The sequence below is a fragment of the Lepus europaeus genome, chromosome 10, assembly GCF_033115175.1.
Source record: "Lepus europaeus isolate LE1 chromosome 10, mLepTim1.pri, whole genome shotgun sequence".
Lineage (NCBI taxonomy): Eukaryota > Metazoa > Chordata > Mammalia > Lagomorpha > Leporidae > Lepus > Lepus europaeus.
In genome coordinates, this window is record NC_084836.1 from 72,330,199 (window position 1) to 72,347,050 (window position 16,852).

A 16,852-nucleotide genomic window follows, 5' to 3' on the forward strand; every position below is an offset into this window, starting at 1 on the left:
CTGATTCGAGTTATAATTACTCTTAGGGTTGGGGTTAGGTTTAGGATTAGATGCAAATTTAGGAATAGGGTTATGATTAGTGTTAACACTTCAGAAAAGACTTGTTTAAAGTTGAGTAAATGTTTATTAAATTAGAGATTTTTTGAGGGTCATAGTTAGTGTGACATTGAGGTTTATGTTTATGGCCTGGTGTTGGGTTCTTGTTATTCTTGGATTTAGGGCTAGAACTAGAAATGGGGATTGGACTTTGTTTGGGTTTAATGCCAGGAAACATTTATGCTTACAGTTAGATTATGGTTAGGACATGGGTGGAACTATAACTAGATTTACATTTAGGGTTAGTGTGAGGGCTATGATGATTGTTGAATATTGGTTTAGGGCTAAGATTAGGACTATATCTAGGGTTAGCTTTACCATTACGTGTACGGTTATGGTTGCTGTTAGTGTAAGAGTTAGGGCCAGGGCTGTGATTAGTTCTAAAGTTAGCTGTAGCAACAAGGTTATGATTTTTTTCCTTTTTTTTAAAGACCCTGATAGATTACTTGGTATCCTTGCCTATTTTTTTTATTTTTATTTTTTTGACTTTTATTTAATGAATATAAATTTCCAGTATACAGCTTATGGATTACAATGGCTTCCCCTTCCCATAATTTCCCTCCCAGCGGCAACCCTCCCCTCTCCCGCACCCTCTCCCCTTCCATTCACATTAAGATTCATTTTTAATTCTCTTTATATACAGAAGATCAATTTAGTATACATTAAGTAAAGATTTCAACAGTTTGCACCCACATAGAAACACAAAGTGAAACATACTGTTTGAGTACTAGTTATAGCATTAAATCAAAATGTACAGTACATTAAGGACAGAGATCCCACATCAGGAGCAAGCGCACAGTGGCTCCTGTTGTTGACCCAACAAATTGACACTCTAGTTTATGGCACCAGTAACCACCCTAGGCTGTCGTCATGAGTTGCCAAGGCTATGGAAGCCTTCCAAATTCCCCGACTCTGATCATATTTAGACAAGGTCATAAAAGACAGGGTGAGGATAGTAACCAATGATCCTAAGAGTGGCATTTACCAGGTCTGAACAATTATACAGCATTAAGTGGGGAAGAGGACCATCAGTACACACATGTTGGGAGTAGAGCCATTGGTGGTAGAGTAGAGGTTATGATTACAAAGGAATGAGGCCCAAGTGCACTAGACAGGGTCTAGAACAAAGGACAGAGTCATTATTAGAGGAGCTAAGAAAGGTGCTAAGCTACAATTAAGTTTTCTGATTGAGAGGCAAATAGAACCTGATAGAAGGGGCTTGATAATAATCTGGTGGGCTTTAGGCCTTGTAAGTTAAGAGGCCCAGACCTATCTATCTCTTTACATGGGGTATATCCTAAGGGAGGTGTGAACCTCCTAGGGGAAGGCACTCTGTTGACTTTCATTACTTGGCTGGCCTGGGAGGAGAGCTGGCCAGGTAAAGGCAGGGGGCATCTCTAACAAGAAATTTACAGTTCTGCCTGCAATGTTGCTGACCCTACTTGACCATCCCCTCAGCTGCAGTGGTCACTTTGGAAGTTGGGCTGAGTGAAGGGCTTTTCAGCTTGGAGCCAATAAGATCTGTGGCTCTGACCTGGGCATCCTTCGACTCCAGGGCAGGTCCATTTCCAGTGACCCAACACTTGGCAGAGCTGCCAGGGCTCTTCACAAGCTGACTTCTGCTGAAGCCCAGACTTACCACATTGAAAGCCACTGCAGTGGACTGGCCTGTTGGGTCTCCTTGAGGGCAGATCACCGTACAGATCAGCCATTAATAGGCCTGCCACCCATTGCTTCTGATGCCTAGCTTTCTTTTCCTCCTGGTTTGTGTTAAAGCAGACCAGAGGATGCAAGTCAAGGGAGTGCCCGTTTCCCATCTCTAATCTTCGGTGGCCTGAACTACAAGTCTATAGTCACAGGCATGTTCTGTAGTAGTTTTTCTAAGGTAGACAATGCCCATGAGGAAAATTATATTCTCACTTTAAAACTTTCTTTCCCTTTGGTCTGAAAGGGAGGTTTTTTTTTTCTACTTACTGTATACTTCGCTGATGGTGGTGTGAATCTAGCTATGAGATTATTATTTAAGCTCTTATTTTGGCTATGCTATTACAGAAAAATGTTAGCCATCTCTTATAAGGTCTAAAGATTAAATTGTGCATCCTACAGATTCCTTCATAATAGAATTAGTTCCCTACCTTGAAGAGAATAGAGAAATGAAAGAACAAGTTGGGCTTAGAATAGAGAAATGAGGGAGCAAGTCCTAGATCACTTGCTGACAATAGCAATATTACATGAATACTTAGCAAACCGTTTCAACCATTAGATAACAACTGAAGAAAACATTTACCAGAAGGTCCAATGCCTTCTATAAATTTTAAGAATCATGTATTTGAAAACACCTCTTAAATATCTAACATGGTGTAGTTTGTTTAACCAGTAAACTTAAGCACAACCATCTAAAATGTTTTTAGTTTCTTTCTACCAACAAGTTTAAAACATATGATACACAGATTCAGGTCACACAAATTAAAATGTATCTTTGATTGATTTTAGCAGCTTAAATTTATGGACAATCTTATCTACAAGCCATTTAAAATAAAACTCTTAATAAAATTTACCCATTTGCACATACAATATGTACGCACATATAACATAGCATAATAGACCAATATCAAAATCCAAAATATCTGGTTGAACTAAGATTCCTTAAAATCATGACATAACATAGACCAAATTTGATCATTGTTACAAGGTGATTATTCAAGTCTTTGAAAATAAGCACATAGTTAAATAACCCATAGCTCTTAATAAAAATTCAGCTGTTTTTGAACAATTAGAATTTAACAGACATCAAGAGAACATAATAGATTACTATAACACATTGCTCTAACAGTGCATCAGAGTTTAATTCTATGTCAAAGAGAAATTGAGCTTCCTGTGATCTTTTGCTGTGAGGTTTCCTTCCTTTACCTTCTTTCATATTGGTGACCATGTTTCTGTGTTTCTGTGTGTAACACATCTTTAAGTATCTTTTGCAGGGCAGGATGAGTGGCAACAAATTCTTTCAGTTTCTGTTTGCTATGAAAAGTCTTAATTTCACCTTCATTCACAAATGAGAGCTTTGCAGGATACAGTATTCTGGGCTGGCAGTTTTTCTCTCTTAGTACCTGGGCTATGTCTCGCCATTCCCTTCTAGCTTGTAGGGTTTCTGATGAGAAGTCTGCTGTGAGTCTAATTGGAGATCCTCTAAGAGTAATCTGACGATTCTCTCTTGCACCTTTTAGAATCTTTTCTTTATGTTTCACTGTGGTGAGTTTGATTATGACGTGTCGTGGTGAGGATCTCTTTTGGTCATGTTTATTAGGGGTTCTATAAGCTTCCTGTACTAAGATGCCTCTGTCCTTCTCCAAACCTGGGAAATTTTCTGCTAGTATCTCACTGAAAATGCCTTCTAATCTTTTCTCCCTCTCCATGCCTTCAGGAAATCCTAGAACCCGAATGTTAGGTTTTTTAATAGTATCCTGTAGATTCCCGACAATATTTTTTAGATTTCTAATTTCTTCTCCTTTTCTTTGGTTTGCCTGTTTCCTTTCCTGTTCTCTGTCTTCTAAGTCTGATATTCTCTCTTCTGCTTCGCCCATTCTGTTTTTAAGGCTCTCTAATGTGTTTGTCATTTGATCTATTGAATTCTTCATTTTATTATGATTTCTCGTCACAATCACCATTTTTTGTTCCACTAGTTGTTTCATTTCATTTTGATTCCTCCTTAATATTTCACTTTCACGAGAGAGATTTTCTATCTTGTCCTTAAAGGATTTCTGTAGTTCAAGAATTTGTTTTTGAGAACTTCTTAATGTTCTTATCAATTTTTTGAGATCCGCTTCTTGCATTTCTTCTATCTCATCATCTTCATAATCTTGAGTTGGGGTGTCTTTTTCATTTGGGGGCGTCATAGTGTCTTCCTTGTTCTTGTTACCTTGTAAGACCCCCAGAAAGGTGTCTCACGATCCGACCAACGCCAGATGCACGAACTCCACCCCAATCGATGCAAAGAGCATGAGGAAGTTTATTGCATTTGCGCAAATGGGCCGTCTCCAAGACAACAACACCCTCGGGTGCAGTGCAAAGAGAGGCCCCGATCATCAATCACACAAAGTTTTTAAGGCTTAAAACCACAACATTAGCATATTTTCACAGTATTATGAAAGATTACAAAATAAAGGGGTTTTTCAGGGTAAAAAGGAACAAAGTACAGGGGGTTTCCAAAAGGGAACAAGTTACAAAGTACAGGGGGTTTTCCAAAAGGGAACAAGTTACAAAGTACAGGGGGTTTTTCAAAAGGGAACAAGTTACAAAGTACAGGACATAGATTGGGTACATTTTCGGTTAACTTCTGTCTTTATGGTTCCTAAAAACTTAACATAGTTCCTAAAACGGTTATTACATGCCACAAGTTCAGCTAAAGTTCTACCATCTTATGAAAGCATTTTGCAAGCCCAGCCATTTTGCACAGAAGCAAAACAGTATGCAGTTAGCTCAAGCAACTCCATTTTAACCCTAACCCGCCTAATTCTTTCACCCCCCCTTTTCTTTTTGTCAAATTTTAATCTTAAAATTTAAGTTAAACCATGGGGATGAGTTATACCATTTAATATGATGCACCACAGCCATTAATATTAGGCCCAAGAGGCAGTCCCCTGTGCCCAGCCGCACAGCCAGAGACGCTGTCGGTGCGGACGATGCAGGTGGGGCGGCGCCGGGTCAGCATGAGGATCAGCTGCTGCCGCTCCTGCTCCAGCTCCCTGATCTGCGTCTTCAGCTCCGCGTTTCTGAGCTCCAGTCGCTCGGACTCCCGCTGCAGGGACTCTTTGCGCTCCTTCTTCCGGGCTGCCGCCGCTTTGTTCTTTTCCGAGTGCCTTTTTCTCTGCTCCTCTTCCTCGTCTAGCTCACTTTTTACAGGTTTGGGCCTCTTGCCCATTTTTACCTCGTTGGCGTTGCCGTTGGCGGGGGCGTCTTTCCCATTTTCTGCCTCCTCCACCATTTTCTTTTTTTCTTTTAAGTCCTTGGTGGTGATCTCGGAGCTGGTGTCCACGGCCGCGTCGGACATGCCCAGTTTTACCTCCAGGAAGTGCAAGGGCGCGATTATGGTCCCGATGTATTTCAGCTCCTTCACGATCAGAGCCGAGCCAGGCAGTCCGGTCGGGGGGCCGAGCCCTGGCAGAGAGCCCGCGGTCACAAAAGGGTCGGAAATCTGCCCCGGCATCATAGCAGGAGAAGCAGCAGGCCGGCCAGGCACAAAGCCTGGAATGAGCGTGGGAGCACAAAACTTTTCCTGTGATGGTGAAGATTAGGGTTGTTAACCAAGGGGATAAATTAAATCAACTTTAAAGCCAATAATGTAATTAAGGGTCCTGCAATGGTGGAAATTAGGTCTAAGAGGCGGGTTTCTTGTGCCCGGCCATAAAGCAGGAGACGAGCAGCAAGGACTCACAGTTTCCTCCATTGTTAGGGAGGGTGGAGATGTCGGGGTTGGGGTGCGAGAGGTCGGGGGTTGGTTCTTAAATCTTGGGGTTGTAACCCTAGGCGCAGGCTTTTGAACAAGCCTCGGCCTCCGATCCGCCAACCCGGCAACACTAGGTTGGGGCCTGTAGACCGGGGGAGAGCTTCCTCTTTAAGTCGGATTGTAAACAGGAACCCGGGATCGCTGCCAGTAAGGTGAAACCTCAACCCCCAAGTCCTTCCCAATTTCCAGTCGGCGATGCTGGCCTTTTTCCCTTGTTCTGTAAAGGTAATGTTTAGGGGCACACAAAGTGGTTGACTGGAACAGGGCTTTGTTCTTAGATCTACGCAGTTTTCCCCTGTGGGAGTGAAATTACGACCCACAGAGATCCAACTGTCTCGGGAAGATGGCCTCCAGTAGGCTGCTCCGGTGGTTTCGCATCCCCAAGCCTTACAATAGAAGGATTCTGGCCCTCCACATCGCCACTTATCTGCCGCAGACCTGCCATCCCCGGGGCACACATAAAACTCAGATTGTCGGAGATAGCATCTAAATTGTGGATTCCTGCACCCGGGATTATTTGCATTGGTTAAGTACACGCCCCCGTCCGGTCCCTTGTTCCATAGGGCTATCTGATCATGAGACATGCTAGGGATGTCCCAGGTGTCTAATCCTGCAACCAATTGACAAACATCCGGGTGCAAGGAGGGCCACCACGTCCCAGAAGGGGCCACGCTGGTAACGGACCACACGACATTGGCGGTGGCAGACTTCACCTCCCACGTGAGCCTCTTTGGGATATGCGGGCTGCCCACAATAGGGGTAAGGAAAATTAAAAATATTACAAGCACTAAACAGTCTTTAAGAGTCTTATCTTGAGTGGGTTTTGAGTGCGTTGTGCCTTCCATACTGTCTGGTCAGCAGGGCAATCGTCCTGAGTTTTTGTCTTTCTCCAGTAGGGCTCGCTTTACACGAAACGCGTGGACCCAGGTGATGAATCCGCACCGCTGTTGGGGTGGTCCAGCGCGAGGACACCGTCTACGCTCGCAGGCACAAAACCACAACCCCTGAGCCGCGAACGCAGTCGGTATCCTCAGCCCGGAACGAGTGTGGAAGCACGAAACCCCTGCAAAACCTTTCTTGAAGGTCTGAAATAAAAAAGAGAGCAGGGTGTTTCTCTGTAGGCCCGTCACTCACCCACAAGCTCATAACTGGCTTCCTGCCTAAAATTTTTTCTCAAGAGGAATACCCAAAATTTTTGGGATTATGGATGAAGTTCCGTCTTCTGTAACTTCTTCAAAGCTGACATGTGGGCGTCCAGGGAGATTTGGGTATTTCCTCTTGCTATCTGTCTTATGGTATGTGACAGTGGCCCTGGAAACACTGTGCTGCTCGGTCCAGCGGGATGGGCTGGAAGCTTCATTTAACGACAATCTGGAGTTTAACAGCTCTTAGTCTGCTAGAGACAAAACAAGCAAAGGCATTAAAGACACTCAGTCCGAAAAAAAGAAGTAGCAAGATTGCAAAAGTTATTGGGCCAAGGAGAAAATAGCCAGGATTTTCATAACTAGATGCTAGGCCAGAAATTATCCAAAAGAGTCAGTTAAAATACCCCTTGGAGCAGCAGTTAGTAGGGTTAATTTTTTTTTATTTTTTATTTTTATATAACTTTTTATGACCTTTACACACCCTCTTTAACTTACTTTAAACATTTTACCGTTTTCATTTCAGTCTAGAGTAAACTAGCCATCAGGATAAGGTCATTCTTACAAACCATGTCCTTTTTTTTTATTTAAAAAGCTCTTTTCTTTTTTTAGCCCTTCTTACCAACAACACTTTTTACCAAGTACACACTTTTATACTTGATGTTTTCCATGGAGCCTGGTTGGCTCCAACACTCAGTCAATTAAAACAGATAGTTAACTTTAGCTCCTTTTCAGATTTAGTCCTCGGACAATTAAAGTCTAGCAACAGTAATATTATGAGCCTTTGACAAAGCCATCGGCAGCAACTTGACCCAGTCCCCAGAGCCAGTCTTTATAATTAATTTAGTTAATGTTTCTTTAATTATTTTGTTTATACGTTTTTTTTTCTTCTGACCCAAACTCTGGGGTCTATTTACACAATGTAATTTTTAGCCGAGAATGGCCTCTGTCTTAGTTGTCCTCAGTCATCACTGCCCTTACCCGTCATCGGTAACTCTGGCAGCTTGGCCTAGAGCCCTGTCTTAGGTTGGTGCAGGATGCTGAGTGACTTACCCGTCTTCGAGTACCATTCCAGTCCAACATTAGGTCCAAATATTATTTATTTTAAAACATACCTTAGCCGAATTGATAGGGCGTCCTCCTGCCCTTTAGAACCTGTTAGTCAAAGTCTGGCGATAGAGACGGAGTCGTTTCCTACCGACTGTCGTTTTTATCTGGACAATCTTTATGCCAATGTCCTCTTTTTCTGCAGGATGCACATTGATCTCGATCCAGCCGCGATTTTTTATTGTTCCCCGAGACGCTCTCTTGAGCCTCCGCAAAAAGAATCTGTAAAAGCTTTTCTTCCATATTTAAAAGGGCCTGAAAAAGCTTCCAATAATCATCCCAGGTCAATTGGCGGGTTAAAAGTATGGATTCAAGCAACTCTATCGCAAATAGGGGCGTAGTGGATTTGGGGCCCATCCCCGCCACCGGGGTGGCCGTTGGCGGCTCTGGGCTGGGCTTCAATTTTGGGGCGGTGACGGGAGTGGCAAAATCGCGCTCCGCCATTACTCTGTTGGTTACCCGTTTTGGGGGATTTTTCGCCTGGTTCCGCGCCTCCTGCTTTATTTTGGGGAAAAGAAAATAAATCATAACCATAACACAAAACATAACTCCAAAACACACAGAACACACAAGCATACTGCACACCACAATAAAACAAAACAAAACTGAAACCAAAACTCTCAATGAAAGCGGCTGCCTAGACAGCCTTCTCCCAACGGAGAAGGTTTCCCCTATCAAATGGTGAGAGCGGCCTAGCCTGCCTCTCCCACAGACCACCACTGGAGCGTCCTCCAGGGCCCGAGCCAGGGGTCTTGGACACGTCTGTCCTTACCTACTACTGGCTCTACTTTTTCGGCGCCTAGCGCCCGGACACCTAGCGCCCGTACAGCTAAACAATAAAACATGCAAAAATACACATAATAATAAAGACTTACCTCCGATTGGAAAATGGAGCGTGGGTCTGGGGTCTCGAATCCCGGACGAGCCCCCAAAATGTAAGACCCCCAGAAAGGTGTCTCACGATCCGACCGACCCCAGATGCACGAACTCCACCCCAATCGATGCAAAGAGCATGAGGAAGTTTATTGCATTTGTGCAAATGGGCCGTCTCCAAGAACAACAACACCCTCGGGTGCAGTGCAAAGAGAGGCCCCGATCATCAATCACACAAAGTTTTTAAGGCTTAAAACCACAACATTAGCATATTTTCACAGTATTATGAAAGATTACAAAATAAAGGGGTTTTTCAGGGTAAAAAGGAACAAAGTACAGGGGGTTTCCAAAAGGGAACAAGTTACAAAGTACAGGGGGTTTTCCAAAAGGGAACAAGTTACAAAGTACAGGGGGTTTTTCAAAAGGGAACAAGTTACAAAGTACAGGACATAGATTGGGTACATTTTCGGTTAACTTCTGTCTTTATGGTTCCTAAAAACTTAACATAGTTCCTAAAACGGTTATTACATGCCACAAGTTCAGCTAAAGTTCTACCATCTTATGAAAGCATTTTGCAAGCCCAGCCATTTTGCACAGAAGCAAAACAGTATGCAGTTAGCTCAAGCAACTCCATTTTAACCCTAACCCGCCTAATTCTTTCAACCTTGGTTTTTGCATTTGTTGTATGGCATGTTGGAGATATTTGGTTTCTTCACTGTGGTGTTTTTTTTTTCTTGTTATACTATGACTCTAGATTAAGTGGACTGTCTGCTTTTGGTGGAGCCTTAGAGGCTTGAGATGGGTGTGGACTGAGAGCTGTGTTTGGTTCCTCAGGGTTGAGGGTGTGTCAAGATGACACTCCCAGGTTAGGTGTGGTAAATGTCTCTTTCTTTTGTTGATTCAAAAGGGAAGTAATTCCACACAGCTGAATGTAATTGGAGGTAGTTAGCAGGCAAATGATATACCCACAGGAGCCAGAGATTGGAAGCTCTTTCCCAAGGACCACACAGGGAATCTCTGCTGCCCTCGGTGTGGGCTCCAATTCTCCTGCAGTCTCCCACTGGGTTGCCAAGTTAGATGCTAATCTCCAGTTATTTCACCCCTACCCCCAGAGTCAGGTTTTTCTGCTAGGCTCAGGCCCGGTGCAGACCTGAGGTCGCCCTGCTTATGACGTATGTCCAAAATGGCACCTGCTCTTTGTCTTGCTCGCCCTTGAGGGGTGAGCGGAGAGAGAGAAACTCGTGTCCGTTTCGGTCACTTTTTTTTTTCCCTCTCTCTCTTCTATTTAGCCTGGTGAACTTTCCCCCACGGAGTTTCAAGCCTTGTTCCCTCTCGCCTCCTCTTTCCACTTGCCCGCTGGTGTCTCGGGCTATGGACGTTCGGCTCACCTCGCGTTCCAGCGCTGGTGCGTTGAGTCTGCTGCTGGTGTCCCGAACTTGGGCTCCCACGCTCTCCACGCAAGTCTACTGTGAATCACTAGTTCCGGAAGAGTTTTCTCTGCTGTTTCTTCCCCTACTCTTCCTTGACCCTGCAGTATCTCCACTTTTATTAACCTGTGTCTTGCCGAAGAATATCAATGTGCTCCCTTCCTATTCCGCCATCTTGGATTTCTCCTCCTATCCTTGCCTATTTTTGAGGGCTTTAGTTTAGTTTTTTTTTTTTTGACAGGCAGAGTGAGATAGTGAGATAGTGAGGGAGAGACAGAGAGAAATGTCTTCCTTCTGTTGGTTCACCCCCCTCCGAAGCCAGGAGCCAGGTGCTTCCTCCTGGTCTCCCTTGTTGGTGCAGGGCCCAAGCACTTGGGCCATCCTCCACTGCACTCCCGGGCCACCGCAGAGAGCTGGCCTGGAAGAGGGGCAACTGGGACAGAATCCGGCGCCCCTAGCAGGACTAGAACCCGGTGTGCCAGTGCTGCAAGTCAGATGATTAGCCTATTGAGCCACGGTGCCAGCCAATATGGTTTTATTTAATTATGGATTTATTTTGCTTATTTATGGATTATCGGTATGGGTAGAACGAAGACTACTGCTGTGGTTTTATTTATTTATGGATTTATTTAATTTATTTATGGATTATTGTTATGGGTAGGACTAGGGTTAACCTGGACTAGGGGTAGAGCTTGGGTTAGGTTGAGCAAGAAGGCCAGGGCTAGAAATAGGTTTTGGGCTATGGCTAGGGATATGACTGTGCTTAGGGATGGGGTAAAACTATTGATAGGGTTATTAATAGGTTTTGAGTAAGGGTCATATTTAGAGCTTGATTTAGCTAGGCTAAGCTTAAAATTAGAACATCTAGGGTGAAAATGATGTCTAGAGTTAAGCATAGGGCTCAGATTAGTACTAGGATTAGTAGTGAAAAAAGGGTCAGCTTGAGGTTTATGGTAAGAAACAGAGTTAGTGTTAAGATTAAAGTTAACTAGAACTGAGACTATGGCTAGTTTTAGAGTGAAGGTTAGGAAAGGATGTAAGCATAGGTTTCAGGCTAGAGTTGGGATTGTTATTAGGCATTTTATTATGACTAGCATTATATTTATGGTTAGGATTAGTTAGAGGGGTAGATACAGAGCTCTGTTAGGTTTAGTGTTAGGATTACGGTTTTTATCGTTCAGCTAGTGTTATGATTAGGTTGCTGCCTAAGATGAAATTTAGGACTAGACTTATGTCTAGAGCTACAATTTAATATAGTACTAGGTCTATGCTTCAGTATAGTGTTAAGATTAGGAGTAGTACTAGGTTTAGACTAGGTTTACGATTAGTGTCATGATTACGGTTAGGGTTATATTTAGGATTAGAATCAGTGGTTTTATTTATTTATTTATTAAACTTTTATTTAATGAATATAAATTTCCAAAGTACAGCTTATGGGTTACAATGGCTTCCCCCCTCCCATAACTTCCCTCCCACCCGCAACCCTCCCATTTCCCGCTCCCTCTCCCCTTCCATTCACATCAAGATTCATTTTCAATTCTCTTTACGTACAGAAGATCAGTTTAGTATATATTAGGTAAAGATTTCAACAGTTTGCCCATATAGCAACACAAAGTGAAAAAACTACCATTGGAGTACTAGTTATAGCATTAAATAAGAGTGTACAGCACATTAAAGACAGAGATCCTACATAATATTTTTTTAAAAATTAATTAATTTTCTATGCCATTTCCAATTTAACACCAGGGTTTTTTTTTTTTTCATTTCCAATTATCTTTATATACAGAAGATCAATTCAGTATATAATTAGTAAAGACCTCATCAGTTTGTACCCACACAGAAACACAAAGTATAAAAATACTGTTTCAGTACTAGTTATAGCATCACTTCACATTAGACAACACATTAAGGACAGATCCCACATGGGGTGTAAGTACACAGTGACTTCTGTTGCTGACTTAACAATTTGACACTCCTGTTCATGGCGTCAGTAATCTCCCTAGGCTCTAGTCATGAGTTGTCAGGGCTATGGAAGCCTTTAGAGTTTGCTGACTTTGATCTTATTCCGATAGGGTCATAGTCAAAGTGGAAGTTCTTTCCTCCCTTCGGAGAAAGGTACCTCCTTCTTTGATGGCCCCGTTCTTTCCACTGGGATCTCACTCACAGAGATATTTCATTTAGGTCTTTTTTTTTCCAGGGTGTCTTGCCTTTCCATGCCTACAATACTCTCATGGGCTCTTCAGCCAGATCCGAATGCCTTAAGGGCTGATTCTGAGGCCAGAGTGTTGTTTAGGACGCCTGCCATTCTATGAGTCTGCTGTGTATCCCGCTTCCCATGTTGGATCCTTCTCTCCCTTTTTGATTCTATCAGTTAGTATTAGCAGACACTTGTCTTGTTTATGTGATCCCTTTGACTCTTAGACCTATCAGAGCCATCAATTGTGAACTGAAATTGATCACTTGGACTAGTGAGATGGCAATGGTACATGCCACCTTGATGGGATTGTGTTGGAATCCCCTGGCACATTTCTAACTCCAACATTTGCGGCACGTCCGATTGAGCATGTCCCAAATTGTACATCTCCTCCCTCTCTTTTTCCACTCTGAAATTTAACAGGGATCACTTTTCAGTTAAGATTTAAACACCTAAGAATAATTGTGTGTTAATTACAGAGTTCAACCACTAGTACTAGAACAACAACAACAACAACAACAAATACTAAAAAGGATAAAGTATTACATTGTACATCTAGAGTCAGGACAAAAGCTGATCACGTCATTATTTCTTATAGTGTCCATTTCACTTAACAGGTTTCCGCTTTGGTGCTCAGTTGTCACCGATCTGGGAAAACAAATGGTAAGTGTCTCTTTGGGACTGGCTTAATTCACTCAGCATGATGTTTTCCAGATTGCTCCATCTTGTTGCAAATGACTGGGTTTCGTTGTTTCTTACTGCTGTATAGTATTCTATGGAGTACATGTCCCATAATTTCTTTATCCAGTCTACTGTTGATGGGCATTTGGGTTGGTTCCAGGTCTTACCTATTGTCAATTGAGCTGCAATAAACATTAATGTGCAGATGGCTTTTGTATTAGCCAAATTAATTACCTTTGGGTAAATTCCAAGGAGTGGGATGGCTGGGTTGCATGGTAGGGTTATGTTCAGGTTTCTGAGGAATCTCCAGACTGACTTCCATAGTGGCTTAACCAGTTTGCATTCCCACCAACAGTAGGTTAGTATCCCTTTTTCTCCACATCCTCTCCAGCATCTGTTGTTGGTAGATTTCTGGATGTGAGCCATTCTCACCGGGGTGAGGTGAAATCTCGTGGTTTTGATTTGCATTTCTCTGATGGCTAGTGATCTTGAACATTTTTTTATGTGTCTGTTGGCCATTTGGATTTCCTCTTTGGAAAAATGTCTATTGAGGTCCTTGGCCCATCTCTTCAGTGGGTTGTATGTTCTGTTGTTGTGGATTTTCTTGATTTCTTTGTAGATTCTGGTTATCAACCCTTTATCTGTAGTATAGTTTGCAAATATTTCTTCCCATTCTGTCGGTTGCCTCTTCACTTTCCTGACTGTTTCTTTTGAAGTACAGAAACTTCTCAATTTGATGCAATCCCAAATGTTAATTTTGGTTTTGATTGCCTGTGCTCCTGGGGTCTTTTCCAAGAAGTCTTTGCCTGTGCCTATATCTTTCAGGGTTTCTCCAATGCTCTCTAATAATTTGATGGTTTCAGGTCGTAGATTTAAGTCTTTAATCCATGTTGAGTGAATTTTTGTGTAAGGTGAAAGGTAGGGGTCTTGCTTCAAGCTTCTGCACGTGGAAATCCAATTTTCCCAGCACCATTTATTGAATAGGCTGTCCTTATTCCAGGGATTAGTTTTGGATCTTTGATCAAATATAAGTTGGCTGTAGATGTTTGGATTGATTTCTGGTGTTTCTATTCTGTTCCATTTGTCTATCCATCTGTTTCTGTACCAGTACCATGCTGTTTTGATAACAACTGCCCTGCAGTATGTCCTGCAATCTGGTATTGTGATGCCTCCGAATTTGTTTTTGTTGTACAAGATTGCTTTGGCTATTCGAGGTCTTCTGTGTCTCCATATGAATTTCAGCATCATTTTTCCAGATCTGAGAAGAATGCGTTCGGTATCTTGATTGGTATTGCATTGAATGTATAAATTGCTTTTGGGAGAATAGACATTTTGATGATGTTGATTCTTCCAATCCATGAGCATGGAAGATTTCTCCATTTTTTGGTATCCTCTTCTATTTCTTTCTTTAAGGTTTTGTAGTTTTCATCATAGAGATCTTTAACGTCCTTGGTTAAGATTATTCCAAGGTATTTGATTGTTTTTGTAGCTATTGTGAATGGGATTGATCTTAGAAGTTCTTCCTCAGCCGTGGCATTGCCTGTGTATACAAAGGCTGTTGATTTTTGTGCATTGATTTTATATCCTGTTATTTTGCCAAACTCTTCGATGAGTTCCAGTAGTCTCTTAGTAGAGTTCTTTGGGTCCCCTAAATAAAGAATCATATCATCTGCAAAGAGGGATAGTTTGAGTTCTTCCTTCCCCATTTGTATCCCTTTAATTTCTTGCCTAATAGCTCTGGCCAAAACTTCCAGAACTATATTGAATAGCAGTGGTGAGAGTGGGCATCCCTGTCTGGTACCAGATCTCAGCAGAAATGCTTCCAGCTTTTCCCCATTCAATAGGATGTTGGCCGTGGGTTTTTCATATATTGCTTTGATTGTATTGAGGAATGTTCCTTCCATACCAAGTTTGCTTAGAGTTTTCATCATGAAAGGGTGTTGTATTTTATCATGTTTTTTCTCTACGTCTATTGAGAGAATCATATGGTTTTTCTTCTGCAGTCTGTTAATGTAGTGTATTACGTTGATTGTTTTGCGAACGTTGAACCATCCCTGCCTACCAGGGATAAATCCCACTTGGTCTGGGTGGATGATCTTTCTGATGTGTTGTTGCATTCTATTGGCCAGAATTTTATTGAGGATTTTTGCATCTATGTTCATCAGGGATATTGGTCTGTAATTCTCTTTCAATGCTGCATCTTTTTCCGGCTTAGGAATTAAGGTGATGCTGGCTTCATAGAAAGAATTTGGGAGGATTCCCTCTTTGTTGATTGTTTTGAATAGTTGAGAAGAATTGGAGTTAGTTCTTCTCTAAATGTCTGGTAGAACTCAGCAGTGAATCCATCTGGCCCTGGGCTTTTCTTTGTTGGGAGGGCCTTTATTACTGTTTCAATTTCTGTGTCAATTATGGGTCTGTTTAGGTTTTCTATGTCTTCCTGGCTCAATTTAGGTAGGTTGTATGTGTCCAACAATCTGTCCATTTCTGATAGATTTCCCTGTTTGCTGGCATACAAGTCCTTGTAGTAATTTCTGATGATTCTTTTTATTTCTGTGGTATCTGTTGTTATGTTTCCCTTTTCATCTCTGATCCTATTGATTTGAGTCTTTTCTCTTCTTTTTTTACTTAGTTGGGCCAATGGGGTGTCAATTTTGTTTATTTTTTCAAAAAACCAGCTCCTTGTTTGGCTGATTTTTTGTAATGTTTTTTTTGGATTCAATCGTGTTGATTTCTTCTTTGATTTTAATTATTTCTCCTCTCCTACTGGGTTTGGGTTTGGTTTGCTGCAGATTTTCTAGATCCTTGAGATGACTTGAAAGCTCATCTATTTGGTGCCTCTCCAATTTCTTGATGTAGGCACCTATTGATATAAACTTTCCTCTTAACACTGCATTTATTGTATCCCATAGGTTTTGGTATGTTGTTCTTTTATCCTCATTTACTTCCAGAAAATATTTGATTTCTCTTTTGATTTCTTCTATGACCCATTGTTCATTCAGGAGCATGTTTTCAATCTCCATGTGTTTGCACGTGCTCTAGGGATTCCCGAATTGCTAATTTCCAATTTCATTCCTTTGTGGTCTGAGAAGCTGCATGGTATGATTCTAATTCTTTTGAATTTGCTGAGACTTGCTTTATGGCCTAGTATGTGGTCAATCCTAGAGAAGGTTTCATGTACTTCTGAGAAGAATGTAAAGTCCTTAGATGTAGGATGAAATATTCTGTAGATATCTGTTAGATCCATTTGGGCTATAGTGTCGTTTAAATCTACTGTCTCCTTGTTGATCTTCTGTCCTGTTGATCTGTCTATCTCTGAGAGTGGAGTATTGAAATCCCCCAGTACTATTGTATTGGGCTCTAAGTCTCCCTTTAAGTACCTTAACAAGTCTTTTAAATAAGCTGGTGCCCTGTGATTAGGTGCATATACGTTGATAATTGTTATATCTTCCTATTGAATGGATCCCTTAATCATTAAATAGTGCCCCTCTTTGTCTCTCCTAACAGTTTTTGTGGTAAAGTTTATGTTGTGCAATATTAAGATGGCTACGCCCGCTCTTTTTTCATTTCTGTTGGCATGGTATATCTTTTTCCAGCCTTTCACTTTCAGCCTGTATGCATCATTGTTGGAAAGATGAGTTTCTTGTAAGCAGCAACAAGATGGGTTTTGTTCCTTAACCCAATCAGCCAATCGGTGTCTTTTAACTGGACGGTTCAGGCCATTAACATTCAATGTGAGTATTGAGAAGAAGTAACTTTGCCCTGCCATTTGCCAAAGATACTTTCTAATATATGGTTTGAGATTCCTGTGATCCTTTGCTGTGATGTTTCC

At 41.9% G+C, this 16,852-nt stretch overlaps 2 protein-coding genes across 2 annotated transcripts in view; both read right to left on the bottom strand.

Moving 5' to 3' along the window:
* Window positions 1-4,684: 4,684 nt before the first annotated feature.
* Window positions 4,685-5,143, bottom strand: LOC133768089 (jun dimerization protein 2-like). The gene has a single exon (XM_062202498.1). It carries the CDS (start codon window positions 5,141-5,143, stop codon window positions 4,685-4,687), a length of 459 nt encoding a protein of 152 aa, XP_062058482.1.
* A 2,792-nt stretch (window positions 5,144-7,935) lies between these two features.
* Window positions 7,936-16,852, bottom strand: part of LOC133768090 (zinc finger protein 717-like) — a 78,856-nt gene continuing 69,939 nt past the window's right edge. The window contains exons 6-7 of the mRNA XM_062202499.1: window positions 8,637-8,677; window positions 7,936-8,346 (exon numbers count right to left, since the gene is read on the bottom strand). Of these exons, the coding sequence (XP_062058483.1) occupies window positions 7,936-8,346; window positions 8,637-8,677 (452 nt within the window). The remainder of the gene's footprint in view (window positions 8,347-8,636; window positions 8,678-16,852) is intronic.

Coding starts and splice junctions, on each gene's coding strand:
- LOC133768089 (XM_062202498.1), bottom strand. CDS start 5,143: ATGTCCGACGCGGCCGTGGACACCAGCTCCGAGATCACCACCAAGGAC.